At 48.0% G+C, this 27,059-nt stretch overlaps 1 protein-coding gene across 1 annotated transcript; it reads right to left on the bottom strand.

Moving 5' to 3' along the window:
- Positions 1-333: 333 nt before the first annotated feature.
- CLDN1 (claudin 1) lies at positions 334-25,505 on the bottom strand. The gene is made up of 4 exons (XM_035133405.3): positions 25,073-25,505; positions 4,620-4,784; positions 3,619-3,703; positions 334-1,925 (listed from the first exon to the last, which is right to left on the bottom strand). Exons 1-4 carry the CDS (start codon positions 25,293-25,295, stop codon positions 1,763-1,765), a joined length of 636 nt encoding a protein of 211 aa, XP_034989296.1. The 5' UTR covers positions 25,296-25,505; the 3' UTR covers positions 334-1,762.
- Between the last annotated feature and the right edge of the window lie 1,554 nt (positions 25,506-27,059).

Here is a 27,059-nt window from a genome sequence, read left to right as displayed (position 1 = left end):
TCAGTCCAGTTCCCTGTAGATGACCATTGGCCATGTACCCTGTCAAATGAGGAAGGCTTCCTTTTTCCTTTCCTAATCTTCTGCAAGGACATAGAACCATAGAGTTGGAAGAGACCACAAGGGCCATCCAGTCCAACCCCCTGCCGAGCAGGAAACACCATCAAAGCATTCCTGACATCTCATGGGCCAATTTCCAAGTCAGGCAACTTTGCAACTCTAGAGGAAGCCACCCAAAGAGTGATTTCCCAACAAAGTTTGATTTCTTTTTTTATTATTCCCTCTTCAGGTACAAGTATATATATAAAAAAAATAAGTAGCAAAACAGAGACATGGTTTCTTTAAAAAAAGGGAAAAGGTTACATTTATTGAAAACAGTCAACACTTTATACAACATCCTCATAGATAAGCCCCGAACCCAACCCACCCTGTCAACACGCAGGCACTGAAGTTTAGCCAATTAATACAGACAGGCAGGGAGAAATTTGGACTGAACCACAATCACAAACCGGGGAGGGTTAGGAGGCAGGCTTTGATTGAGAGAGAAGGGAAGTAAATCCCACTGGTGTCAAGGGGGTCTGCTCCCAAGTAGGCGCGCACACATCTTCAGTCTTTATCATGGTCACCCAAGGAGCTTCACGGCAGACAGAGAAGTATCTGAAGGGCTTTTCACGTGGAAGATTATTATTTTTATAAGATGGAGCAAGCTTGTTTCTCAGCTGCTTTGGAGGGGGGGGGGACCTGAGCCAATGGATCCAAGTTACAAGAAAGGAGATTCCGACTACACGAGGAAAGGCTTTCTGAGTCTAAGAGCCATTCAACAATGGAAGGTGGTGGACTCTTCTTCGCTGGAGGTTTTTCAAGATGGCCACCTGCCAGGGATTCTATAGCTGTGATTCCTGCATTGCAGGGGCTTTGGCTACAGGACCCTTAAGGGTCCCTCCCAACTCTACAATTCTATGATGCTGTAACTCAAACCTGGACCTGAGAAATCCATGTCCCCGTCTTGCCCTTGCGCTCAGGCAGCAAAATCTCAGAGGCCAACCCCTTAGGTCCACCCTTAGCTGTGGAATGGGGTCTCCTTAGCCAAGTACCTTGGGGGAAGTCAAACAGGGCCAACTTCTCTGACCAGAGGCCTTCTGCCTTACTTCTATGCATGCAGGAAAAGCAGGAGTACTGGGGCTGCTCTGGGACACAACTAATCCTTGGCAAAGGGTTGGGGGGTTGGGGAGAGGAACAGAAACCAAACACATCCATGCATTCAAACGGATTCTCCAAGCAGACCCTCATTCAAGGTTTTGAAACCTCTGGCCTCCTCCTGCGCTAGACCTGTGCCCCTTCTGCCGCTTCAGCATCGAAATATATACAAAGGAAAAGCAGAATGAGGCGGCAGGCCCATGCCTGAGTGCCCTAACACAGGAAGGGAATAAAGAGGGAATACACAAACAATATTTGGGGGGAACTGGTGGGGTTGCTTGTCTCATACCCTCAAGGAAAGGGAGATACATTTGGTGCCATTTCACAACAGTTATGTACATGTTTGGGGCCTCCTCATCTGTTGGAAGGATGGGGACGAATTTGCCCATGCAGAAGAAGAAAAGGCTACACATGGATGGCATCGATATAAATATACGCATTTGTTTTATGCAAGGGAGAGCAGGGCGGGGGGCAAAGGCCCATGCCCTGCTTCCCAAAGGACTATGAGAAGTCAGCGTCCCTTTGGTTTCTTAAATGCCAAGGCAATTTGCTCCGTCTCCAGTCCGGGTTATACGTAATCTTTCCCGGAAGAGGGGGCGCTCTTGGGGTACGGCCGGCTTGGCGGGTAGGTGGTTTCGGAGCGAGGGCAGGAGCAACACAGGAAGGCCCCTCCCAGGATGGTCAGGGACGCAGCTGCCCAGCCGATGAAGAGAGCGGGTCCAAATTCAAATCTGGGAGAAGAGGAGAAGGGGGGAAGAAAAACACAAATGAATCACCACCAATAATAGCCAACCATTAACTGCATTTCCCTTTCCAGGCATTGACCGTTCCCCGCAGTCAGCTGCTGAAATTAATGCAGCTTTGGTACTGAAAGAAACAAGGTCCACAGAGGGAATGTGCAGGAAGATTCACCCCACTACTTAATGGTTTGCCCAACCTACAAGGGCTTAAGAGAAGCCTTGGCCAAAGGTTTAAATCTCTCAGTTGAGAGATTTATCTGATTAACTTCTTATTGGGGGACAGGTCTCCCTTTACACTTCTGGAAAAGCGGCCTGTTTTAAGGGGGGCAGTTTTAAGGAGAAAGGTTAGAGGGAATGGTAAGTTAAATTTTTCAGGGGAGCAAACTCTTATCTCACAGAATGCCTGGTTTAAATAATTATTTTAACTGTGCACCGCGTTTTATTTTGTTTTGTGTATTTTGGCTTTTTGGAACAGCTTCAGCTATATGAATAAACAATATTCCTATTCATAACTCCACATATGTTTGTGTGTGAGGTGGCATGGCCTCCTTGCATCCGTCTGGGGCAGCCTGACATGTACAGCTATGTATGATAGTCACTCGGGGCTTTCACAAGCGTCCGGAAAGCAGGACGAAACTTGCAGGTGATGTGATTCAGTTTCAAGGCATTGGTCTGGTTCATCTGCTTTAATACCCTGATCATAAATGATCAGCCACGTATGAAAACTTGCTCCAGCATTTGTGCCAAGGGACCAGACATTGCCTTCGGTGTGGAATGTGGACGGGGTCACAATGGATCCCTTAGTTTAGAAGGAATTGATTTTAACATGCAGGTTGCGAAGCCACACAACTCTCTTTGGCAAGCGGGATGTTCAAAAGGAAGAGGAGGTTATCCCTCCCTCTGGGCAGCAGCGTAATCATAGCTGCCAAGTTTTCCCTTTTCTCGCGAGGAAGCCTATTCAGCATAATGGAAAATCCCTTTAAAAAAGGGATAACTTGGCAGCTATGAGCGTAATGTTTCACCTGCCTACGGTTTCTTTCTCTCTCTCATATCACAAGGAATCAAGGACATCCAATGAAGATGAAGGTTGGAAGTTTCAGGAGAGATAAAAAGAAGGACTCCTTCACTTTTTTCCCTCTAAATGGCCTCAGCCCAATATGTTCTAGCCCAGACAAGGCCTGCAGTTCTCCTTCGGTTTGGTCAGCTGTGGCTGGAATTGGAGCTCTTAGTACTTAGGGCTCTGGAGGTCAGCGCTGGGGCTCCTGCTTAAGTGTGGACCTTGGCAGATGCCCAGCTAGGCTGGCCTCTGAAGCAACCCTGATCCCTCTATCTCATCACTCCACCCCCATCATCCAGTCTGGACACTGAGGTCCAGTGCCGAGGGCCTTCTGGTGGTTCCCTCGCTGCGAGAAGCCAAGTTACAGGGAACCAGGCAGAGGGCCTTCTTGGTAGTGGCACCTGCCCTGTGGAACGCCCTCCCACCGGATGTCAAGGAGATAAAGAACTACACAACATTTAGAAGACATCTGAAGGCAGCCCTGTATCAGGAGGTTTTTTAATGCTTGATGTTTTATGGTGTTTATATATATATATTTAGAAGCCTCTCAGAGTGGCTGGGGAAACCCAGTCAGATGAGTGGGATACAAGAAATAAGTTGTTGTTGTTGCATGAGGGCAGCATTTACCTGGTATTGACAGGCGTGTAAATGTCAAAGAATTGGCGTGCGACGTCATTCCCATACCAAGAAGTCCCCACCAAGGCGGCAAATCCTGTAAATGGAGATGAGATAAAAAAAAAGGCAGGCAGTGAGTCAACAATCTTGCGGTCTTCCCCTCTCTTTCCATCTCTGGTGACTTCCCCATTAGGGTGGGTCATAAACAAAAAAATTTTTTTGGAAAATGTTTCCTCCCTTGATCTTATCTCAGGCGAATGGTATAAACATAGTCAAATTTCAAATTTGGGACAAATCGGTTAACATTTAGACCCTGCTCCTACAGATTGAAATTTTGCCTCACTACGAGTGATAAAAACATAGGAATTTGACTCATTTAATTCTCAGTATGTTAAATTGTGAACTAATAAACATAATTTTTAGGTTTTATGTAAAGCAATAATAGTTGCATACTCTTATTTTCTGCAATATTTATTTATTTAAGATAAAACATGTTGATAATTTACATGAAAAACCAATGGTTTTGAAAAAAAATTATATGGAACAATTAAGCAAATGGTGTACTAAACAAGTAAACATAAACAATAAAACGCCACTCATATTATGTGTTGCGTCAGAACATCGCATTATACTTAATTACTTGGTATAAATTGTACTAAATGCTTACATTTTGTGTGATTAATAAAATTATGCCTTGTGCAATATATACATTGTACACGTACACCATATTACATCATGCTAAAAATATGCTTTTATGCATTACACCAAACGTCTATTTTGGTGCAAAGTCCTTCTTTGTCTCTTGTTTTAAGAATTCAGAGCGATTGTTCATTGTTGTTTTGATGGTAGCATCACGTCTTTTCTCTCCAATAACTATCCTAGATGCTCTAGTAACCTCCTTCACTGCACGTTCAACCCCCCCAAAAAATTTTATGACCCACCCTATTCCCCATCCAGTTTCCCCTTTCCCTGGAGAAAACAGCTGTCCGAGGGGAGTGAGAGATGTTACTGACCTGCAACCAGGAAGAAGACGCCTCCAATAATGGCCATCCTCATCTTCTGGACCAGGTCGTCCTCCATGCACTTCATGCACTTCATTCCGATTAAGGAGACGGAGAAGGCAATGAGCCCCAAGAGGATAGAGGCCACCATCAAAGCCCGAGTTCCCTGGAGGATAGCTGCAAAAGAAGACAGGGAACCACTTAATGCTGAGTCCTGCAGGACAGAACTATGGGTATCCACCAGCCACGATGCCGATTGCTCTGCCTCCAACACTCGGAGGCAGCAACGCTTCTGAACACCCGTTGCCAGAAGCCTCAGGAGGGCAGAGGGCTCCTCAAGGACCACCTCTCCTCATATGACTACCGACCTGGACCCTGACACCATCCTCTGAAGCCCTTCTTCATGTGCCTCCTCTGCAAGAGGTCCAGAGGGTGGCAACACCAAAACGGGGCCTTTTCTGCAGTGGCACCCATTTGTGGGATACTCTCCCCAGCGTGGCTCGCCTGGCGCCTTCATTACATATCTTTAGGTGCCAGGCGAAAACATTCCTCTTCTCCCAGGCCTTTGCCTAATTAAAGAATCTGTAGCCTTCGAAACTGGGTGTGTGGTGGGTTATGGTTTTCATTTGTTGTCGCAGTATGCACTGTTGAGTTTTTATATTGGAACCCGCCCTGTTATTCTCGGAGGAAAGGCGATATAGAAATGGAATAAATAATAAAGTAATAATTGTGCTCGGATCCTGGTTGCGGTCTGGGTGGCAACTACGAAAGCAGGATGCTGGCCTTGATTTTGTGTGGAGGAACTCAGTGGGGAGAAAGTGACTTGGCCAGTTCAGCCCAGCAAGGCCAGCACAGGGAGGCAGGATCTCTCTGAGCCAAATCCAGCTCTCTCACTGGATCTGGATCTGCCCACCTGGGCAAAGGCTCTTCCCACCCCCCTCCCTGCAGATTGTGGTCACAGCAGCAATTGATTCCAGCAGGCCAAGTCAAGCACTGAGCACGGTTCCAATGTGGGGAGCAGCCAAGTGACTTTGTGTGCATGGAAACCCATGCTGACTGGACAGGGCTCCATTGGCATCCAGGGTACCATCCTGCTGAGGCCCTGGAGGTGCAAGGCCTTCCTCAGACTGACAGACCCCCTTCCCACTATCCCTGTGCAGATCTTGGCACCTCCTACTGGGCTGAAGTGGCCAAGTCACTTTCTCCAGTGATGCCCCATTGGCCTGATCCAGAACAGGATCTTCTTATGAGTCAGACCACTGATCCATTTAGGCCACCTGGCAGTCATGTTGCAGAATAGCGTAAGAATGTGGCAAGCGCCTTGCATCCAGACTCGGCGTTGTGGCTTCGAGACCCACATTGGGCAAAAGATTCCTGCTTTTAAGGTCCCGCCTGCAAGTGCACCAAAACCCATCACCCTACTTTGCAAGAATCTCAGCATCCACGGTGGAAATGCGAAAAAGTTAAATGATTTTGGGAAATGATATATACTGAACTGAAAAAGATCTTTAAGTATACTTTCCCCAAAAAACCAGATGCATTTTTACTAGAAATTATTGGGCAAGAGATTGCAAAAGAGGACTATATAATATTTTTGTATGCGACAACCGCGGCTAGGACTTTATTAGCCCCAAAATGGAAAACTCAGGACTTACCGACGATTGAAGAGTGGCAGACAAAAATGATAGACTATGCGGAACTAGCGAGACTGACTAGCAGGATCCGGAACCAGGGGGAAGCAAGGTTCCAAAGAGACTGGAGTAAATTTGTGGACTATATGGAAAAGAACTGTAGAAGTTTAAAGACACTTGCAGGACTGAAATAAATCCTACAAATTAATTTTAAATGGATGGAATAAAGGAACTGTGAGATAAGAGCTGAATAGAAAACCAAATGAGGGGAGGGAGGGAAGTCAAACTCGGCAGAGCATTGAGAAGGAGAAATTTGGGGAGAATTGTTAAAAAGATAGTTGTGTGTGTTATTTGTTTTTTGAATGTTTGTTTGTTTTGTTTATTGTTTTAAATGTGTTTATTTGGAAAATTCAATAAAATGCTTTATTTAAAAAAAAGAATCTCAGCAACCACCAGGTGACTTGCTGGAAACTGACCAGACGTAGAGTCATAGAACTGCAGAGTTGGCAGGGACCCAAAGGGCCATCTAGTCCAACCACCTGCAGTACAGGAATCACAGCCAAAGTCATCCACCCAAGGTCCCTGACCTGCCGTCTGTCCACCCCCGGACCAAATTTATCGCTGCGTGTCGCGCCGCCACGCCATGGTGAGACTTTTCTTGTTATAGTAAAATATCCCCAGGATTTTCCTCCTGATGCAATTTTAGGCTGGCACAGATAAGAAACCAGATCCAGGCAGGCGGCTCCTGTGAGATTAGATAAGGCAGGAGGGGTAATGCTGCAGGATGTGAACCATTGCCCAATGTTGGAACAGTGCAAGGGCAACAGGTGTTGCTCCAGATGCCAAGAGCATCTTTGAGCAAAGAGGAGGTCCCTTTGCCTCTCTCTGAGGTGCCTTTATCATCCCCTTTGCTCCACAAGTTGATTCGCCATTCTGAAAGCAGATTCCCGATACCCGGGTGCTTGTTTCGAATGCATCCAAGGTCCCAAGGATGTAATAATTACACAGAGAGGGAGTTGCATCTTCACAGATACTTGTCCGCAGTCATGCTTGCAGAAGGGATAGCTATTAATACAGGCCTTATATAAGTGAGTGGTGTGTTCACGGGAGATGTATTAAGCCACCTTAACCCTTAGGCACTACACAAGTGGTGATGATGGCTTGTCACCTTAACAGCACAATCCTTTTCTTAAATTTTTAAATAATATTTATTAAGTTTTCCATATTAACAATCCAATAAAAACCACATTAAATACATTCTGAATTATAATACAATCAAAAAGACCAAATTTTAGCCAAATTTTGTATCTTTGGGTGACTTCCCATGCTCTGAAGTTCGAGGAGTGATGATCTCACATTGTACTGCCTTCTTTGGTTGGTTCAAAAAGTCCCAATAAAACATTTCTGATGTTAATCCTTCATTTATTTTTAACAGCCTCTGAATTCATTTAGCAAGTGGCTTAATCCTTTAACAGCACAATCCTATCCACATCAACATACAGGTAAGCCCCACTAAATTCAACGGGGTTCACACCTAGGTATGTGAATCTAGGAACGCAGCCACCGGCTGTATTCTGATATGAGCCGCCCTCTTTGAAGCTGCTGGAGCCAGGACAAATTTCCAAGTCAATGAGCTCATCACTGATGAAAGGTGGATCAACCTCCTTCCCATTAGAACGAAGGAGAAACTGAGTCACTGTTTGCCTACGAAAGCCCTGCAAACAATACAGACTGTATCAACAGCAGTGCGCCAGAAGATACGCAGCAAGCCATTCTCTCTCTCTCAGATTCAGAGCTCTGATTACAAAGTGTCTGCCTGCTCCCTCGGCCCGTACTCTGCACAGGCAGGGGAAATAGGGACCTTCTGGGATCAAATCAGAAACCAGGACGGCTTTCGTAGTTCCAGGACTATCCCTGGGAAATAGAGACACTTGGAGAGTACGGAGGGCCTTTGGGGTCCCTTCCAACTCTACTGTTCTATAAGTCTATCCATCATGTTAAGACAAATAAATTTCTGCCAGAATACAGCAGCAGTGAATTGGAGGAAGCCAAAAGTTCTCTTCCGCCTTCTTCCATTCTTCATGTGTTTCACGGGGAGCACCAGAGGGGCTTGTTAGCCCCTCCTGCAGTTTAAGAAAAGTACTGGCCTAGCTGCTTGAGGGACTGGTCCTCTTGACCTGGCCAGCCCAATCATTCAGGCAACCCAAGAGGTTATTTTTGGAGAGGGACAGCAGGCGCCTTTGGGTGTGTGGCCCCCTGAACTCTTGAACAACAGCTGTGATCCTGCCAAGGTACTCGGTCCCTCTCAACTCAGTGGGGCCAGTTTCTGAGCAAACATGTTTTTTTTGGGGGGGAAGGATGGTGTAAGGGGAGCGATGTCCCACACATTTTTTTTTAATGCCAAGCTTGTATCCGGATTCCTTGAAGCCAGACACCACCCTTTCTGAGAACAAAATTCTGCCTCTGGCCTCTTCTTCAGCTTTGCTTATAAAGGGGTTTGGACTTGCTTGGTTCACAAGATCCAGTTCATCTTGTAAAAAGTTTTTATTTGCTCTGAGTTTGTTTTTGGTTTGTTTGTTTAGGGTGTTGGCTCTAAGCTGCTCACTTCCAAAGATGAAAAGGCGCAATGATCCAGAGGATTTCAGCAGCTCAGACTGAACCCAGTGGGATTCTGCATGCACTCTGTACATTACTCTGAGACCTCCTTACAGGAAGGATGGGGGGCAAATGAAATCACATACCCTCCATTGTCCTCATCCTTTGGCCAGCAGGGGGGCTTTTGACCCCAACAATGTCATCCCTGATATATTAACCCAATAGCCCCCACTTCCACAATTTATTTATTTTTTAAGTCCATAGGATATTAAGCTGGGGGAGTGTAGAGTTGGAAGGGACCATGATCACCTATTCCAACCCCTTTCAATGCAAGAGCCACAGCTGAAGAAGAGGAGAGTGCTTCTGACCCTCCTGGACGGAAGGGGTTAGGTGGATGGCCACGTGAGGCCAAAAGGAGAATGGGGGGGGGGGAGAGCTCAATTTATAAATTGACTCCTCTCCTGCCACTTACTTTCTTTTTATAGCACCTTCCCACCCTTCCTTAGACTATTGAAGTAGGAATTTTTTGCAGAGGAAATTCCTTATTGACGTGAAGGCCCCTTGCTTTTTTGCCTATCCCACACTGTGGGGACAAAGTTGACTGGTGTTTAGGCAATTGTGTGGCATGGCGGCTTACTGCTGGCCATAAATATGGGCAGGGAAGGAAGCGGGAAGGAAAACAGCAAGTAAACTGAGGCACGGTTGGGTGGAGGGCACCCTTTGGCAATTGGGCAGTGCTTATGCTTGGTGGACTGTGGAGTTGCCCTTTAGGTGCCCTTGCCAGGCTCATCTTTGAGGTTCACTGAGCAAAGAGGGAGTTATTTCTTCCCCGTCCTCAACTGGGGATCCACACCTGGTGTCTGCATTAGCTGTGATTCCTACATAAGAATGTAATAAAAGCCCACTGGATCAGACCATGGACCCATCCTCTTCTCACGGTGGCCAAAGAGTTGCCTGTGGGAAACCAGAGAGCAGGATCCGAGCACCAGAGCCGCTCTCCTCTCCTGTAGTTTCCAGCAACTGGCATTCAGAACATTAATTTCCTCTGCCCGTGGTGGCAGAGCAGAGCCATCCTGGCTTGTAGCCACCCATAGCCCTCTCCTCCTCCGTGGATTTGTCCAATCCTCTTTCAAAGCCATTCGACTTGGGCGCCATCACTGCCTCCAGTGGGAGGGAGTTCCATGGTTTCACTATGCAGGTTAAACTGGATGACCCACTGGGTCCCTTCCAACTCTACAATCCTCTGATTCTGTGCCAAGATAGCTAGAGGGATGTTTCCCTACTGGAGTTAGCAAAGGCCTCACCTCCCTGCAATTCTCTTAATTTGGTTAATTAAATTCAGTTAATTTGGTTAATTGCTTGCATGCAGTTCCTCCAACTTGTTACAGCGTAATGGATGTAACCTTTTCTCTACTTATGTCTGCGAGTCTTTTTTTTGGGGGGGGGGGCATTTTAACCCAAGCGATTTGCAATGCAGCAGGAGGAGAAGGGAGGAAGGGGACGGTTCTAAAAGTTATCACCCCCCATCACCTCCTTATGGCAGAAATGTGCCTTTCTCCTACCGATGCCACAAGGAACATCACTGATCTCAATCTAATGGCAATTTTTGAATCCCAGATGTTCCACAGACCTGAGGAGTGAGAGTGAGAATGTGCAAATCTCGTTGTTGTGTTTTTAGAGCTGTGATGGGAGCAGCCTTGAAAACCGTAGAGTTGGAATGTTTCCTTTGGGGTCATCTAGTCTAACCCCCCCCCCTGCAATGCAGGAATCTCAACTAAAACAGTTTTCTAATCTTTGAAGCTAAGCTTGATGCTCCTTAGGAAAACAAAGAAGCAAAACACACAACCAAAATGTCTCAGAAAACCAGAACAACCACTTTCCAAGAAGGTAAGCATCATAAAAACAACAGCCCAGGAAATGAGTTATGGGGCAAAAACTGTTAATTGTAGGCAAACCATCTTTTAGAAATGACACTTGAGGCCGAACCTAACACTTATCACACACATACCTAAGTCATGTGGGTGAGCAAATCGAGGACCAAATGGGCGGCTTCCTATAACACCTGGGTAAACAAGGATTGCCAACCCTCCAGATGACCACAAAGGGGGCTCAGGCTATTTTAAGGCCACACATGATGTTGTTGGTCAGTAGCAGAGATCTCTGGAATTCTGATTTCCTGGGAAGATGTGCAAAAACACCACCCACGTAATAGCTACACTTTGGCAGAAGACACGGCTGAGGGATTAAAGGCAGATCTAAAGTTCTCCTGGAGAATAATAGAACTGTAGATTTGGAAAGTTCTTCAAGGGGTCATCTAGTCCACACACACCCCTGGAATGCAGGGATCAAAGCTAAAGAACCCCTGACAGATTACCATCCAACCTCTGTTTAGAAACCTCCAAGGAAGAAGAGTCCACCAGCTTCCAATGGGGTCCGTTCCACTGTCAAACAGCTCTCACTGCCAGAAAGGTCTTCCAAACGTCTAGTTTGAATCTCCTTTCTTGTCATTTAAATCCCTTGGATTGGGTCCTCCCTCCCAGAGCAACAGAAAATGAACTTTCTCCATCTTCCATGTGCCAGCCCTTCAGATATTTAAAGTTGGCTATCATATCACCTCTCAATCTTCTCCAGGCTATATGCGCTCGGTTCCCTCAACCATTCCTCATATGGCTTGGTTTTCCAAGCCCTCGATCATATTTTGTTGCCCTCCCCGTGATCTTAAGAGGGATTGCCTTGGAGGTTAAAAAGAAGCATGTGTATGCAGGTGATTAGAACTCACAGGGAGATTCTTCAATGGATGTGAGAGGATTTGGAAGGAGCCATAGCTCTCCAGTCAAGTCAACAGGAGCCAGGATCATAGTCACAGATGTGAAGGCAGGTCGAAAACACCAGGGGAAGTGAGGGCACAAGTAGCGATGGACGGGGAAAATCAGTTTGGTTGGCATTTTAATATGAAAGTAACTAACTGGAGAGCGAAAAACTGTTCTCCTCTCCACGCTAGAACTTGGAGAAATCCAGTGAGGCTGAACTTTAGGAGATTCAGGATGAATAAAGGACAGGACTTCTTCAGGCTCTCGCAGCTGTCGAACAAGACAGCTTTAAAAGTGGACTAGACAAATCCATGGAGGAGGAGAGGGCTATTGATGGCTACTAGCCAGGATGGCTATGCTCTGCCTCCACTGCTGGAGGTGGTAATGGTTCTGAATCCCAGTTGCTGGAAGCCACAGGTGGGGAGCTGCTCTTGTGTTCGAATCCTGCGTACCACTGGAGTATCCTATGAGAGCAAGATGCTGGACTAGTTGGGCCACTGGCCTGATCCAGCAGGCTCTTCTTATTCTCTTGGAAAGCCAAGGTGAGAACCTCCTAGAAGTGCTCCAGGTCTCCTTGAGGTCTCCTTGAGGTAGCCAGGCGGCCCCAGGTGCTTCTGCACATGCAGACTGCCACATCTCTAACCGCAAAGCCCGGGACTTCAGGAGGAGGGCTGGTATTGCCCAAGGGCAGCACAGGACGGATGAAACCAGCCAGGGATATGGAGATGCAACTGATACTGGTGGGAACAGAGGCAAGGAGTCAGGATGAATCACGGCGCAGCCAGCTCATGTGGGAATCCCCGGGCAGAAATGTTTTTGGATGGCACCATCCATGGGGCTTTCCGGAGACTGAGCCAGATGATATGTGCAGGTGTGCATAACTAAATCCAGTCTTAAAGAAACACACACCTGAAACACAGGTGGGTTTTTTTTGGGGGGGGGGGTCAATTGAAAGTCCAATGGTTGTGGAGGGAGCAAGAAGCGCTTAATGCTTTTTTCTGCCAGTTGTTTCTTCCACTAACCCCCCCTCCCAGTTCAGGCATGCGTATCTTTCCCCCTGTAAGGAGAAAAGCAGATTGGAAGAGGTTTTGTATTTTACTCTGGCCCTGCCAACCACTGGCCTGCAGCCCCTGGAAGGTTGCCCATGACAGGATGGGGGCATCAGGTTGGCAAAGGTTGCCCACCCATGGACTAGACCAGGCATAGGAAAACTCAGCCTTCCAGATGTTTTGGGACTACAACTCCCATCATCCCCAGCTAGCAGGACCAGTGGTCAGGGATGATGGGAGTTGTAGCCCCAAAACATCTAGAGGGCCAAGTTTGCTTATGCCCAGACTAGATGCTGTAAATAATTTTAAACTTTAAAGTGAGAGGAGAAGAATCCTTGGAAAAGACCCTGATGTTGGGAAAGATGGAGGGCACAAGGAGAAGGGGACGACAGAGGACGAGATGGTTGGACAGTGTTCTCGAAGCTACGAACATGAGTTTGACCAAACTGTGGGAGGCAGTGCAAGATAGGAGTGCCTGGCGTGCTCTGGTCCATGGGGTCATGAAGAGTCGGACACGACTAAACGACTAAACAACAACAACAATTTTAAACTGTGGAACTCACTCCCACAGGAGGAAGTGATGGCCACCAGCCCAGAGGACAGGGGATACCCATTAGCCAGGATGGGTCTGCTCTGCCTCCACAGCCAGAGGCAGCAATGCCAATTTCTGGATACTACGGGAGTGGAGAGGAGAGGGCTCTTTTGCTCAGGTCCTGCTTGTGGGTTTCTCATTGAGGCTCCTGGGTGGCCACTGTGGAGAACAGGATGCTGGACTAGAGGGGCCTTTGGCCTGATCCAGCAGGCTCTTAGTATGTTCTTGTGGGGGGGGGGGCGGGAAGCACCTCTCGAGCCAATAGCCCTATCCCAAATCCCCACAGGAAATTCGGTTCTGCATTTTATATTCCTCCAAATGTTGCACCCAAAGGCTTTTGTAACACAGCATGTGACTCTTAAATTTGGAGCGCTGCACACCCTCCCGATTCATCAACACGCTCCCTGCCTTGCCCCAAACTTATTGTTGTCATCAGGCTGGATGTCCCAAAAAAGATATTTTTTGATGTGGTAATTTTCCCTGCTGTTACCCACATCCGGTTTCTCCCTTCTCTCCCTTTAATAGAGACTGGAGGTAGATTCCTGCTCAAAGGATAACTGCTTATAAAAGATTTCTTACACAGGGCTGACTCTGGAGAGTGGCCAAAGGGTGCAGCTTCTGCAAAAAAAGAAGAAGAATAAAAAGAACCCCCAGCCGCACCCTGCCTCTGTCTCATCAATGTTTTCCAGGCACAATTCAAAGCCTTAGTTAGTGCTGAGAAAAGCCTAAATTTCTTGTTGTGCTACCAAGAAAGAGAAAAGGCATACACGGATGGCCTTTCCAGATCAAACCCTCTTGCCTAGGACTGTGTTTCCGGCTATAGGCAAAGAGGACCAAAATGCGGGAGTCATTCCTTGGCATTTGCCCCCTGCCTCTAATATCCAAAGGCCTCTTTCATCCTTCCACGGAAGAAATGTGAAATGTTTCATAGCCAAGTTAATAGCGAGTAGCTTTTCCTCCACAGCAGAGCATCCATAAACAGCGCCTTCTGCTTCTTCTTGGAAGTAAGTCACGTCTGACCACTTCCAGGTTGTTGCTTTTTGCGAGGGGGATTTAGCCAGACTCCAGTGATTTCACATGAAAGAAGAGCCTGCTGGATCAGGTCGGAAGGGGTCCGTTTAATACCGGTAATAATAATTTATTATTTGTACCCCACCCATCTAGCTGGGTTTCCCCAGCCACTCTGGGCAGCTTCCAACAAAGATTAAAAATACATTAAAAGCCCAGCCTCCTGTTCTCACGGTGGCCAGCCAGATGCATGTGGGAAGTCGGCAAGCACAAGACCACATTGTGGGATTGAGAAGCATTTCCTTCTCTGAACTCAGAGGCAGTTGTGCAAGGTTGCACAATTAAAGTGGATCACTCCACTTCACCAAAACATAATAATCAGACCTTTTTTTTTTGATAAGGAAAGCAATGGCACAGGAAAGTGTGGGATGGCAATTGCTGGATGTTGTATGACCTGAAAGCAAACAAGGCAGAACTTCCATGCTCAAGAAATGGTGGCATTATATTACAATATTTATTTTTTTATTTTATTTTATTTATACTATACCCCATCCATCTGGCTGAGTTTCCCCAGCCACTCTGGGAGGCTCCCAACAGAATATTAAAAACACTATAAAACAAAAGGTGCTCCTTCCCTGAACATCTTATGCAAACAAATCAGGATAAATGCTCAAGAAAGAGGTCATCTGGAAGTAGAGAGGGGGAGGAATTCGTAGAACCACAGCACTGTAGAGTTGGACAGGACCCAAATGGTCATCCAAGTCCAAGCCCCTCCAGTGAAGGTATCACAGCTGAATTAAATTCCGTTCACATTTAAGGGTAAATCTAAGTAACTTCCACTTTCTGAACCAACACCAGAACTGGAACATAGCCATCCTTTGAAATTCGCACTTCTCTGAATTTTGCAATGCCTTTCTCCAGCCAAGGAATACATCTAATATTCTATGGAATGAGATGTCCCTGTTGCCCAACCCTCCCACTCAATGATGCAGGAAATCCAGAGCAAAAACACCCCCAATGTATGGCTTGCCCAGTGCTGGGGGGGGGGGGACCGGACCACAATCCCTTTAGATAATATGTTCCATTGTCAACATTTGGCTATAGCTTACGTATTTTTTTATTTTTAAAAAATTAAAAAAACCACGAGCCTATGTAAAGTGCATTATACTATCAGTAACTTTGCACAAAAACACATAAAGTTCCTAAAAAACACACAGATACACACTATAGTGTGTTCTGTGAGGTGAGGATGGAAGCGGTTCTAAGACAATGGATAAATGCAATTGTCCTTAAGTTGCCACCACAGGGCATCGTTGGAGAGAGAGAGAGAGAGAGAGAGAGAGAGAGAGAGAGAGAGAGAGAGAGAGAGAGAGAGAGAGAGAGAGAGAGAGAGAGAGAGCTGCCCTACGTTCTCTGGCCATGATGTTTACCACACAGCCAGGGAGCAGACCCACTACAAAGGGAAAGCTCCAGTCGAGACCCTGCCCTAAATTCCATCGCTGGCAGAGGCCAGTGGAAGAGCAGGCCTGGGAAGAGCACACAGGATGATGTTCTGGGAAGGGAGAGGAACAGGCTTGGGGTCTGGATGCTGAACAATATAAAAGGCTTGCCATTCCACAAGGAGGTGTTGCCGGAAAGGCAAGCAGAGGCTCGCCTGGCCATCAGGTTGCACAAGATGAAAGTTCCTCATGCTTGGAAGAAGATCATAGAAACATAATGTTGTAGAGTTGGGAGGGGACCCAAAGTCACCCAGTCCAAACTTCTGCAAAGCAGGAAGCTCGACGAAAGCATCCCATGGCATAAGGCCACCAAATAGCTGGTTTAAAAACCAGGAGAGCCCACCACCTCCCAGCGAGTCTGTTCTACGGTTGAACAGCTTGTGCCCTCGGAAAGTTCTTCCTAATGTTTAGTTTCAATTTCCTTCCTTGTCATTTGAATCCATTGGTTTGGGTCCTGCCCTCCAGAGCAGCAGAAACAAGCAGCTCCATCTTCCATGGGGCAGCCCTTCAGATATTTGAAGATGGCTATCGTTTTGCCTCCTCTTGTCCAGGCTGAACATCTTTGTCGTCCTCTGCACACCTTTCAGCTTGTCAACATCTTTCTTAAATTGTGGTTCCAAGAACTGGACACAGGACTCCAGGTGTGGCCTGACCCAGGCATAATAACGCAGTGCTCTTACTTCGCTTGATCTGGATACTAGGAAAGAAACCTAGTGGAAAACATACCTCAATGACCACTTCTCTTTGTATGAACCTATCCAGACCCTGAGGTCATCCTCTGAAGGCCTTCTTTGTGTGCCTCCCCTCCATGAGGGGTCCAGAGGGCGGCAACATGAGAATGGGCCTTTTTTGGGGTGGCTCCATTTGTGGAATTCTATTCCAAGGGAGGCTCACCTGGCACCTTCATTATACACCTTTAGGTGCCAGGCAAAAACATTCCTCTTCAACCAGGCCTTTGGAAATGTGTTTTGGAGGGGGGGGGTTATTGGGTTGTCTTTGTTTTTTATTAATATGATGTATTTATTGTAATTTTATGTTGTGAACCGCCCCGAAATCTACAGATACAGGGCTGTATACAGATTTGGCCTCAGTCCAGTATACCTGAAGGAGTGTCTCCACCTCCATCGTTCTGCCCGGACACTGAGGTCCAGCACCGAGGGCCTTCTGGTGGTTCCATCATTGCGAGAAGCGAAGTTGCAGGGAACTAGGCAGAGGGCCTTCTCGGTAGTGGCGCCCGCCCTGTGGAACGCCCTCCCATCGGATGTCAAAGAGAAAAACAACTACCAGACTTTTAGAAGACATCTGAAGGCCAGCCCTGTTTAGGGAGGCTTTTAATGTTTAATAGATCACTGTGTTTTATTTTTCTGCTGGAAGCCGCTCAGAGTGGCTGGGGAAACCCAGCCAGATGGGCGGGTTATAAATAATAAATTATTATATTATTATTTAATAAATGAAAAATCTGAGCTCAAATTCTGACTTGGAGGCAGAGGGGCTGACCGGATGCAGAAAGTCAGCAGCACCGGAGGGAGAGGTGTCAAAAAGCAACCTTGATCCCGGCACCTGGATCAGGCCTGAGCCACAGTCCAAGGCTATCCGATCTGAGGCTCATGAGCCAAGGAGTCCCCAGTCAGCCCCTATGGCACCCAAGCACATGAATCTGGTACCCACTGAGGAATCAAGCTCCTCTGACTAGGGCAGGGATTCAGCTCCCCATGCTGTCATGTGAATTTGCGAAGGGAGAGGAGCAGGGAGAGGAGGCATCCTATGAGAGTCTTGCTCATTTGAGGCCTTCTGCTCCACAAGGAAGGGCCACGGGCAGGAAGGAGAAAAGACACATGGAACTGACCATGGTGCTGAAACACTTGCCTGCTTGCCCCACTGCTGTGCCCCACAGGCTTCTCATCAAGAGCAGAGGCAGGAGTCCACTTAAGTTTTCTTCAGAGTAGGGCTACTGAAATATTAAGCTCAGGATAGGGCATCAAGTTCTTTCTGCAAGCCAGGACCTCCCTCTCTCCTGCCTTTCATCAAACACCCTACACAATCTGGACCTCCATGATGAGCCAAGAAGACAGAGTTGGGGCAAGAGCAGAACACGAATCACGCAAGAGTTGCAAACCACACACTCCAGAAGAAGCCCAGAGCAACATGTGGGAAGATTGATGTGCTCCACAACACCCTCCAACCCGCTCTTGGCAGCTCTTCAAATGAGGCAGAAGCTAAAATTTGGACTGACCTGCAATTTTGGCTGCTGCGCTCAACGAGCAGCCATGTGATTGCTTTTGCTGAACTCAGCGTGAATACACCCAGATTTAACCCACAATCGTGGAGTATCCATTTGGTCATCCAAAACCTGACTTCGGTTAGCCATGCCTAAAAAAAACCAAGCATTGTGCCGTTGCAAAGCGCTAAGTATCAGGTAGAGTGAGGTCATCTGGTTACTTCTGCATCTGTGACATAGACCAGTTTGGAAATCCGGTTTGCTCAAGTGCCTCTTAAATCATTTATTGTTGTTTTTGCCACACCCATCTTCAAGGATCTTGGCACATCTACCAAATCCATATTCAATCAAACTAGCAAAATCCTAGTCAGAGCAATGAAATGGCGTCCACTTCTCATTGATTCCTTCAGTCTATTTTGGCTTGATCCATACTCCCTGGCAATAGCAAGGGTCAGCGCTCACGAAAGTGGGGGAACGGATGCACGGATCCATGCAAAAATCAGCCCATGGTTCCTGGGATTTTTTGTGTGGCTCCATCAAACATTCCTCCAATTCCATCTGCAGAAAGAAAGTGGTGCTTTCAAAGGAGAAGATCTATTCACTGCCGTCTTCTCCTTCCCTGCCTTCTGCTACTTTGCAATTTCCCCCTTAATATGCCTCACTTTCGACACAGATTTATGTGATGGAAGTTTATAAAATGGCATGGTAGTAGTTTATAAAATGAGGCATGACGTGGAGAGAATGGATGCAGAAAAGTTCTCTCTCTCTCCTACTAGAACTCATGGGCAGCAGATGAAGCAGAATGCTGGAAGATTCAGGGCATGGAAAAGAATGTCCTTCTTTACAGAATGTGTAGTTGAACTGTGGAACTCTAGTCCACAGGAGGCAGTGATGACTGCCATCCTCAATGGCTTTTAAAAGATGATTAGACCATCCATGGCGTTCAATGTCTACAAGCTCTGGTGACTCTGCTCTGACTCCACAGTTGGAAGGAGCAATGCTTCTGAATACCTGGCCTGATCCAGCTTACTTTCTTAAGTAAGCTGTTCCCCACGACACAAAAAGTTTAAAGTGTTATGATAGAGAGACATAATTTCCAGAGAGATAGGGAGAAACGTTGTGGAGCGCAAGGAGCATGAAGGTGAGTGTGGACACACTCACAAAGCATTTAAAAGGCATTCCCCAAAAGTAAAAATAGGATCAAAACAGAGACAGCCTTTTTCCAGGGGCAGGATCTCATAAACAGGGAAAGGCAGGGTGTGTGTGTGCATTGCCAGGGTGTGGCCCCGGCATGGAGACAGGTTCATGCCTGAGAATCAGTCTTGAAGGTATGGGATGTTGGGTGGCAACACCCAAGCACAGGGAGGATGGTGGCTTACTGAGGCAAATAAACCCTGCATCCTATTAATGGTTGCAAATGATACCTTTCTTCAGACCCAGGGAGAAACTGAGTGACGATCCCTTTGCAGAACTCAGGTGCAATACGGGGTGTCAGGGCGTGGATTTTAATTACCCTTGCATGAATGTCTCATACAAAGAACAGAAAGGTCATCTTGGCAGGCTGAGTTGCCACGTTCTCAGATTTTTTGGGCATAAGGCAGAGGTTTTCAACCTTTTTGAGTCCACGCCTCCCTTGACCAACTGCCTTCTTTCTGCAGCTCCCCTGTGGGGGCCCAGGAACCCAGTTATGTCACCCCTTGCCTGCAGAGCAGGTAGCCACTCACCCTTTCTCCATACCCCCCCCCTTGTGGAGCCTCCTCTCCCCTCTCTTTGGGAGACCTCTGGGCAGGGGCATCGCAATAGGGGGCGGGGGCGGGGCGCCCCGGGCTCCACTCTGCAGGGGGGGCATTGCAGCACCCCCTCACCACCTCCACCGATGGCTGCCGCTACCGTGGCAGTGGCGCCACCGCCATCGTGGAGGCCCCAATGTTGCTGGCCTCGCCCCTCGCTTCTTCCTGGTGGGGCGGAGGCAAGGAGCAGGCCAGAGAGCAGCGTCAGCGGCGGTGGCTGACGCCCCTCCGCCTGAGTAGGAAGAAGCACAAAGCGCGCTACGGAGCGGGTTGCCAGCGGCGGTGCTCCAGCGCCCGGATCCGAGGATCCCGATGCTAGAGCGGCGGCGGTGGCGGCAACCCGTTCCGTAGCTCACTTTGTGCTTCTTGATCCTCTGGGCATCTGTGACTGCCGCCCCTGGTCTCTGAGCTGCACCCCCGCCCCCCACCCCAAAGAAGGTGTTTCCTCACACTGCCCCACAGAGGCCTGGGACTTGTCCATCCATTCCCAACAGCAAGGGCTGGCAGACTGGCAGACTGGGCTCCCTCACCCACTTGCTTGCCTACTCTAAGGCCACCTCAGCTCCTGGCAACCAGCACCCCCTGGCCAGCCCCAGAGCTACCATTTGCCTGGGGAGCTTGTGGCCAGGGCTGCTGCAACATAGAGCTGTGCAAGCCTTTGGGAGGCAGAGACTCAAGAGGGCATCAGAGGAGGGAGGGAAGGAAGGAAGGAAAGAAAGAGGGACAGAGGACAGTGTTGCCCGTGGCACCCTTGACCAACATTCAAAGCACCCAAAGGTGCCATGGCACACTGGTTGAAAACCATTGGCGTAAGGGACTGTGGCTTAAGTTGAGGTATGGCTCAAACCCAGAATCTGTTCCCGAAGCAGTGTAAAATAATAAACAAAGGAAAGCATGTCTCTGAACATTCACAGAGTGTATTACGGAGCCCAGATTGTGTAGCAGTTAGAGTATTGGACTAGGACCTGGCAAATCAGATTTCAACTCCCTACTCTGCTACAAGCTCACTGGGACAGTCACGGTCTCTCAGCCTAATCTACTTCGCAGGGTTGTTGTAAACATGAAACAGAGAAGGGGAGGAGTGTGTGCGCATTGCTGAATAGCACCAGCATCACCACGCATACATGGGATTAAAAAGCCTCAACGCCTTAGGTCAGACTCTGCAAGTACATTTTCATAGCATCATAGCATGGTAGAGTTGGAGGGCACCCCAGGGGTCATCTAGCCCAACCCCCTGCAAATGCAGGAATCAAAGCTGTTTCACCCTCTTCTCATTAGTCGTTCCAGCCTCCGAAGTATCCTTGACAAATTCTCGAAGGAGAGCCACACCAGTTGCAACTGCAGCAAATGCGACACAGGAGCTTCTGGCGCCTTAAACGCCTCGGAGGCCAGGCATGTGTTTGTGGGCTTGAATCCACATCGCAAGACATACCCGAGAAGCTGGCAGGCGCATGCCCGCTAAAGCTTATGCCACCATGCATTTGTCAACCATTTGGCAGCCACCTGACGAGTCGTCTTACCAGTTCAGGCAGAGCTCAGCAGGAAACCGTGAGGGATTTGCTGAGCAAGAGAAGGTTGCTAATCAGATTGTGGCACCAGCTACAGACACAGGAGCCAGAACAGAGGTGCTTTCTGACGCCCTCGGAATAGCTGAGCAGTTTGACTCTGCTGGGAGCAGGGCTTAATTAAAGATCAGACCCAGCACCACTTTTCAGTGCCAAAACTCAGTGCTGGGCACTGAGGGACAAACATGAAGGCAAGGATGAGCATCTGAGGAAGTACAGAGGGTCTTTTTATGACGGAATGGCCCTAGTCAACCTGAACTTTGTAGCCATCTAGGATCAAGAAGGGTGCCCAAGATCATATTGCTTCCTTCTGGGCAATGCTTACCCCCAAATCTCTTGCTTTTAAAAATAAGATTATCAGGAGGGGCTTCTGGATCAGACCAGTGGCCCATCTAGTCCAGCATCCTGTTCTCACAGTGGCCAACCAGGTGGCTCTATTGGTGAAACCTGCAAGCTGGATTCTCCCCTCCTGCAGCTTCCAGCGACTGGCCTCCCTAAGCACTTAGAGGGACCCCTGACCATTAGGTCCAGTCGCAAACGACTCTGGGGTTGCGGCGCTCATCTTGCTTTATTGGCCGAGGGAGCCAGCGTACAGCTTCCGGGTCATGTGGCCAGCATGACTAACTGCTTCTGGTGAACCAGAGCAGCACACGGAAACACCGTTAACCTTCCTGCTGTAGCGGTACCTATTTATCTACCTGTACTTTGACGTGCTTTCGAACTGCTAGGTGGGCAGGAGCTGGGACTGAGCAACGGGAGCTCACCCTGTCGCCATGGGGATTCATAGAATCATAGAATCATAGAGTTGGAAGAGACCACGAGGGCCATCCAGTCCAACCCCCTGCCAAGCAGGAAACACCATCAAAGCATTCTTGACATATGCCTGTCAAGCCTCTGCTTAAAGACCTCCAAAGAAGGAGACTCCACCACAGTCCTTGGTAGCAAATTCCACTGCCAAACAGCTCTTACTGTCAGGAAGTTCTTCCTAATGTTTAGGTTCGAACCATGGACCTTCTGATCGGCAAGCCCTAGGCTCTGTGGTTTAACCCACAGCGCCACCCGTGTCCCTACCCCTAAGCACTTACTGCCCTCCAAAAGTGGAACTAGAACATAGCCATCCTGGCTAGTAGCCGTCAATAGCCCTCTCCTCCTCCGTGAATTTGTCCAATCCTCTTTGAAAGCCATCGAGGTTGGTGACCCTGGAGTGAGTTCCAGTTTGACTATGTGCTGCATAAAGGAGGACTTCCTTTTGTCTTCTGCCCTCAATCTTCCAACATTCCACTTTCTTGGAAGTCCCTGAGTTCTAGTGTTATGAGAGAGGGAGAAAAGCTCCTCTCTGCCCACTTTCTCTGTGCTATGCATAAAATGTATTAACTGGAATGGCTGAAGTTGAGCTAGAAGAAATCCATGGTCTCAAAGAATTGTAGTGTTGGAAGGGGCCACCAAGAGTCATCCAAGCCCAGCCCCCTGCAATGCAAGAATCACTGCTAAAGAAGCCCTGACAGGTGACCTGACAGGTAAAAAAAAAAACTCCAGTGAAAGAGAGTCCACTATTTTCCAAATAATCAAGCACAAACTCTAAATTTTCAAATCGGAGCTTTGAAAATTTTCTTATCCGGGAATCAGTGTGTGTGATGGGAGGGAGGTATATCCTGTCTTTCCAACTAACCCCCCTCAAGCTCATGCTTATTCCACTCACTCCTAGAAAGGAAAGCTGATCTGGCGAAAGCACACCAAAACACCCACACAAACACCCACACACACACGTGTACCCAAACACGCACAACGGGAGCGATGCCCAAGCCATGACTTCTAGTTTGGAGTGGTTGTGGGCACACCTTGTTCCACTTGCGCACATGCTCTCTATCCGCAGGCTGTTGCCTGAATGCAGGATGTGAACTCAGAGACCACTGCGCCCCACAGAGGGTGAAGGGGCACCGCCTATCTTGTGCGCCCCAATTAATTTCCTCTCTAGCAGCCACGGGATGGGAATCTGGTCGCCTTGCTGGTGCCAACAAGAAAGCCAGCCGACAGGTTCTTTCTAGGAACAGCATGAAAGCATTCACAGGAAACCCTCGCCAAATTCCTAAACCCCAAACTCTGCTAATTGTGTCCACTGTTGCTAAATCGTCTCCCTCCGCCCCCCAGAAACAGCGGACTGTGTTCAAGTGCGCTTGCCAAGCCAGCCTCAGTATTTAATCAAATCAAATTATAGTCATTATTCCGCCCGCCCCTTTCTTTCCTTCCAGCTACCCAGAGGAATAAAGTCTTATGTTACATGAAACGGACAAGTTTGTCGTGATACAGCAGTCAGTAGCCACTGCTGAAAAATGGCTACTGCATCTCAGTTGTGAGCCCTCAAGCCTTTTGGCTAACTTCCAGGACTCTTAGCAAAGTTCCCTGGGACCAAGCTTCTGTTCCCAATGCTGACATTTGAACCACATAGCTGGAAGGGTCCCCCAAGTGCCATCTAGTCCACCCCTGCAATGTAGTAATCTCAGCTAAACAATCCCTGACCAATGGCCGCCCAATCTCGGATTTGGGGTGCACCTGTTTGGGGTGAGCAAAAGGTATAAGGAAAAGCCAATATGTCAACTTCTTTATCATTCAGTGTCTAAAATTATCCATATTGAAACTCAGGGAAGCAGTGATATCTCATGATTGTGCCTATGAAGCAAAACCTTCAGGCGTATTTGAAGTTCCTCAACATTTCAGTTTGGCTGCTCATATTGCCAGAGGCACATTTTCACATGAAGGCAGGATATGACTTTAGGAATCAATAAGTAGAAAAATTGACATTCAAATTGAAATCAATTGCCCTCTGGAACCTCAACACACATCCCTGGTTAGGGAAGGGAGAATCACAAATTCTGAGTCAATAGGAACCAATAGTTCAGATGAAATAGTAGTGTGTTTTGGAACTAGACAGATCTCATCAGAGAGGAATGAGTTGTGTGAAACTCCGAAGCTGGCCACCATTTAAGAAAATGATCCAAAATAGATACCACATAATTACTGTCCCCACCCTTGTGAGAAGCAACCAGAAGGATTTCCAAGCGTATCTTGACCAAAACCTACAAGAGGCATTTGCATCCCTACCAACAATTCCCTACATGCCTTAGCGACTGTTTTCTCACTTTTGCAGAGACAGGTAGACAGAACAGCTCCCACCTCCACTGAGCAGCCTTGAGAAAACTGCCACCTGCCAGCCTCAGTTTCTCATCTATAAAATGGGCATGATGATGATCGACCTCGCAGAGCTCCTTGTTGTCAACCAGCCTGATACTGTTGTGCTAAGGCAATGGTAGCCGAGAAGAGAGTCCTGTCTGCATTGAAAAGCCAAGTGGCCTTTGAATTAGAAAAGAGCAAAAGACTTTTTTGATGCTCTATGACCTTGCATAAGCCTGAGAAATGCCTCTGTAGCCTGAAAAATCCTTTCCCTGACTCTGGTTAAGAAGTTTCCCCCGGGGAAACCAAAGATTTCTGTCTTTAAGTCCGCATGCAACACAGAGATGCCTGTTTTTCTTGCTGAGGTGTGTAATTTGACAACTTATAAAAGTTAACCTGTCTCTTCTGTCTTGGAATTCTTAACCCCCTTAGTGCTGATCACCAATAAAGGCAGTTTATTGACACCACAATCCTGGTGTGCTGAATTGAAGAGGAATCCCACCAGCCCAGCGCTGAAAGGAAACATAGCAAACCACTTACTTGGGAGGCTGAGCAGGGTGTCGAAGGCTTTGCATTGCATCTGCCCAGTGCTCTGCGTGACACAGTTCATCCAGAGACCTTGATAGATAGCCTGGGCTGTCACAATGTTCTCCCCAGCATAAGCGTTAATTTTCCACTGGGGCATGGCCGTGCTGATGATCAAGCCCACCCAGCCGACGAAGGCCAGGATGAAGCCCAACATCTGTAGACCACTGTTGGCCATCTTCCTTGCACGGCAGCACGGGAGCTCCTGGGAAGTTTCCAAAGGAAGCCGATTCCTCGCTCGGAGCTTTGGGGATCAATCAGCGCCGGAGCCCAGACAATTCTTTCAGCAACCTTGGCAGAGGAGCAAAGCGAGCTTCTGCTTGTCCTTCTCCGCTTATAATCCGAGAGAATTCAGAGCAGGTTGCTGGATGGAGGAGCGTCCCAAACTAAAGTCGGCTGCACCTGTGGCTCATATTTAAACCGGAGTCCTCGGAGAGCCCCCTAGTGGTTTCGCTTGAGTTTGCCAGCACATCCTGACTGCTCCCAATGAAAGTTACAAAGGCACCACCAAAAGGTTAAACCTGGGTATTTCAGGGTGGGTGTGTTTTTTGTGTGAAAAATGCAGCGATTTCATCAATTGCAGCAAGATGAAAAGGAATCTTTGCTCCAGCATCCATCCTGTCTCCTTGCAGAGTCAGAATCAGCCATGTGCCTCCATTAAAGGCCACTGTAGCGTTCTCCGCGCGCATGGGGACATCATGCATTCCATCGTTTATGACGCCTTCATTTTGGGATCCACCCTGTTCCCTTGGTGGTTTTTTACTTTTAAGGGCATAGCAGTGGCAAGGGATGAGAGATCACTGATGCTGCAAGGATTAAGAACACTGACTCAATAGCGCCTTTCTTACTATCATGTATACATTGAGTGTTGAAATCCTTTGTGGCTTATGTGTTAACTTTATTGCTGTTTTGGGAGAAGACTCATCATTCTTCAGAGGTACCAATACTTCTGTAAGGGGCATCAAGGGAAGTATCGCTACCTCTCTATCCTGCTTTGGGATGAACCCACCTGGAGCCCTGGGTGCAATTCCTGGGCGCCACATTTTGAGAAGGAAATTGACAAGCTGGAACATGTGCCGAGGAGGACAACCAAGGGGGTCGAGGATCTGGAAACTAAGCCTTATGAGGAATGGTTGAATGAGTCAGAAGCGGAGCTAGCTGCTCTGGCACCCAGAGTGGCACACATGCCATGCACCTGGGGGCGGAGCTAGCTGCCTGTGGGGGCGGAACTAGCCACACGCAGGGGCAGGACGAGTGTCACCAGGGGGCCGCCCCGGAGCGGGGCGAGCTGCCCAGGAGGGCAATCGGCATGGCAATTGGCGCTCATTGGCGATGATTGGCGCGGCGATTGTCATCCAGGGGAGCGATTGGTGCGGCGATCGGCACCCAGGGGGGCAGCGCAACAATCCGCCCAGGGGGATTTTGTCTCCCCCCTCATGGAAGACACCCGGGGTGGACCGCCCCCACTGCACCCCCTTCCTCTGCCACTGGAAGGACATCATCGGACATCTAAAGGGCTGTCATGTAGAAGAGGGAGCAAGCTTGTTTTCTCCTGCTCTGGAAGGGAGGACTCGAACCCATGGCTTCAAGTTACAAGGAAGGAGATTGCGACTAAACATCTGCATAGCTGCCAAGTTTTCCCTTTTCTTGCGAGGAAGCCTATTCAGCATAATGGAATTTCCCTTTAAAAAAGGGAGAACTTGGCAGCTATGACTTTCTGATAGGTGAAAGGTGCTGTGAACTATATCCAATGCATTTTAAACATTTTTAGCATCGGGGGAATATGTGAAATACCAGGTTGAGTTTTTCTCAGCCTGTGTCCTACTATTCCAGTTTTGAGTTCAATTTTATTATGATTTGTTAGAAATTATATTTTTTATTGTTTACGTTTTTGTAAACCACCCTGAAATCAATTGATATAAGGGCAGCACTCTTTTTTTAA

This window comes from Zootoca vivipara, chromosome 5, assembly GCF_965207765.1.
Source record: "Zootoca vivipara chromosome 5, rZooViv2.hap1.1, whole genome shotgun sequence".
Classification (NCBI taxonomy): Eukaryota; Metazoa; Chordata; class Lepidosauria; order Squamata; family Lacertidae; genus Zootoca; species Zootoca vivipara.
The sequence above is the reverse complement of the archived record's forward strand: the minus strand, read 5'-3'. Positions and strand labels throughout refer to the sequence as shown.

What these genes read in the sequence shown, in the direction of transcription:
- CLDN1 (XM_035133405.3), bottom strand. Translation starts at nt 25,295, where the DNA reads ATGGCCAACAGTGGTCTACAGATGTTGGGCTTCATCCTGGCCTTCGTC. An exon ending in CGTCTTCTTCCTGGTTGCAG is followed by an intron (nt 3,704 to 4,619) that starts GTCAGTAACATC and finishes CTCCATTTACAG; the next exon opens with GATTTGCCGCCTTGGTGGGG. An exon ending in TACACGCCTGTCAATACCAG is followed by an intron (nt 1,926 to 3,618) that starts GTAAATGCTGCC and finishes CTCTTCTCCCAG; the next exon opens with ATTTGAATTTGGACCCGCTC.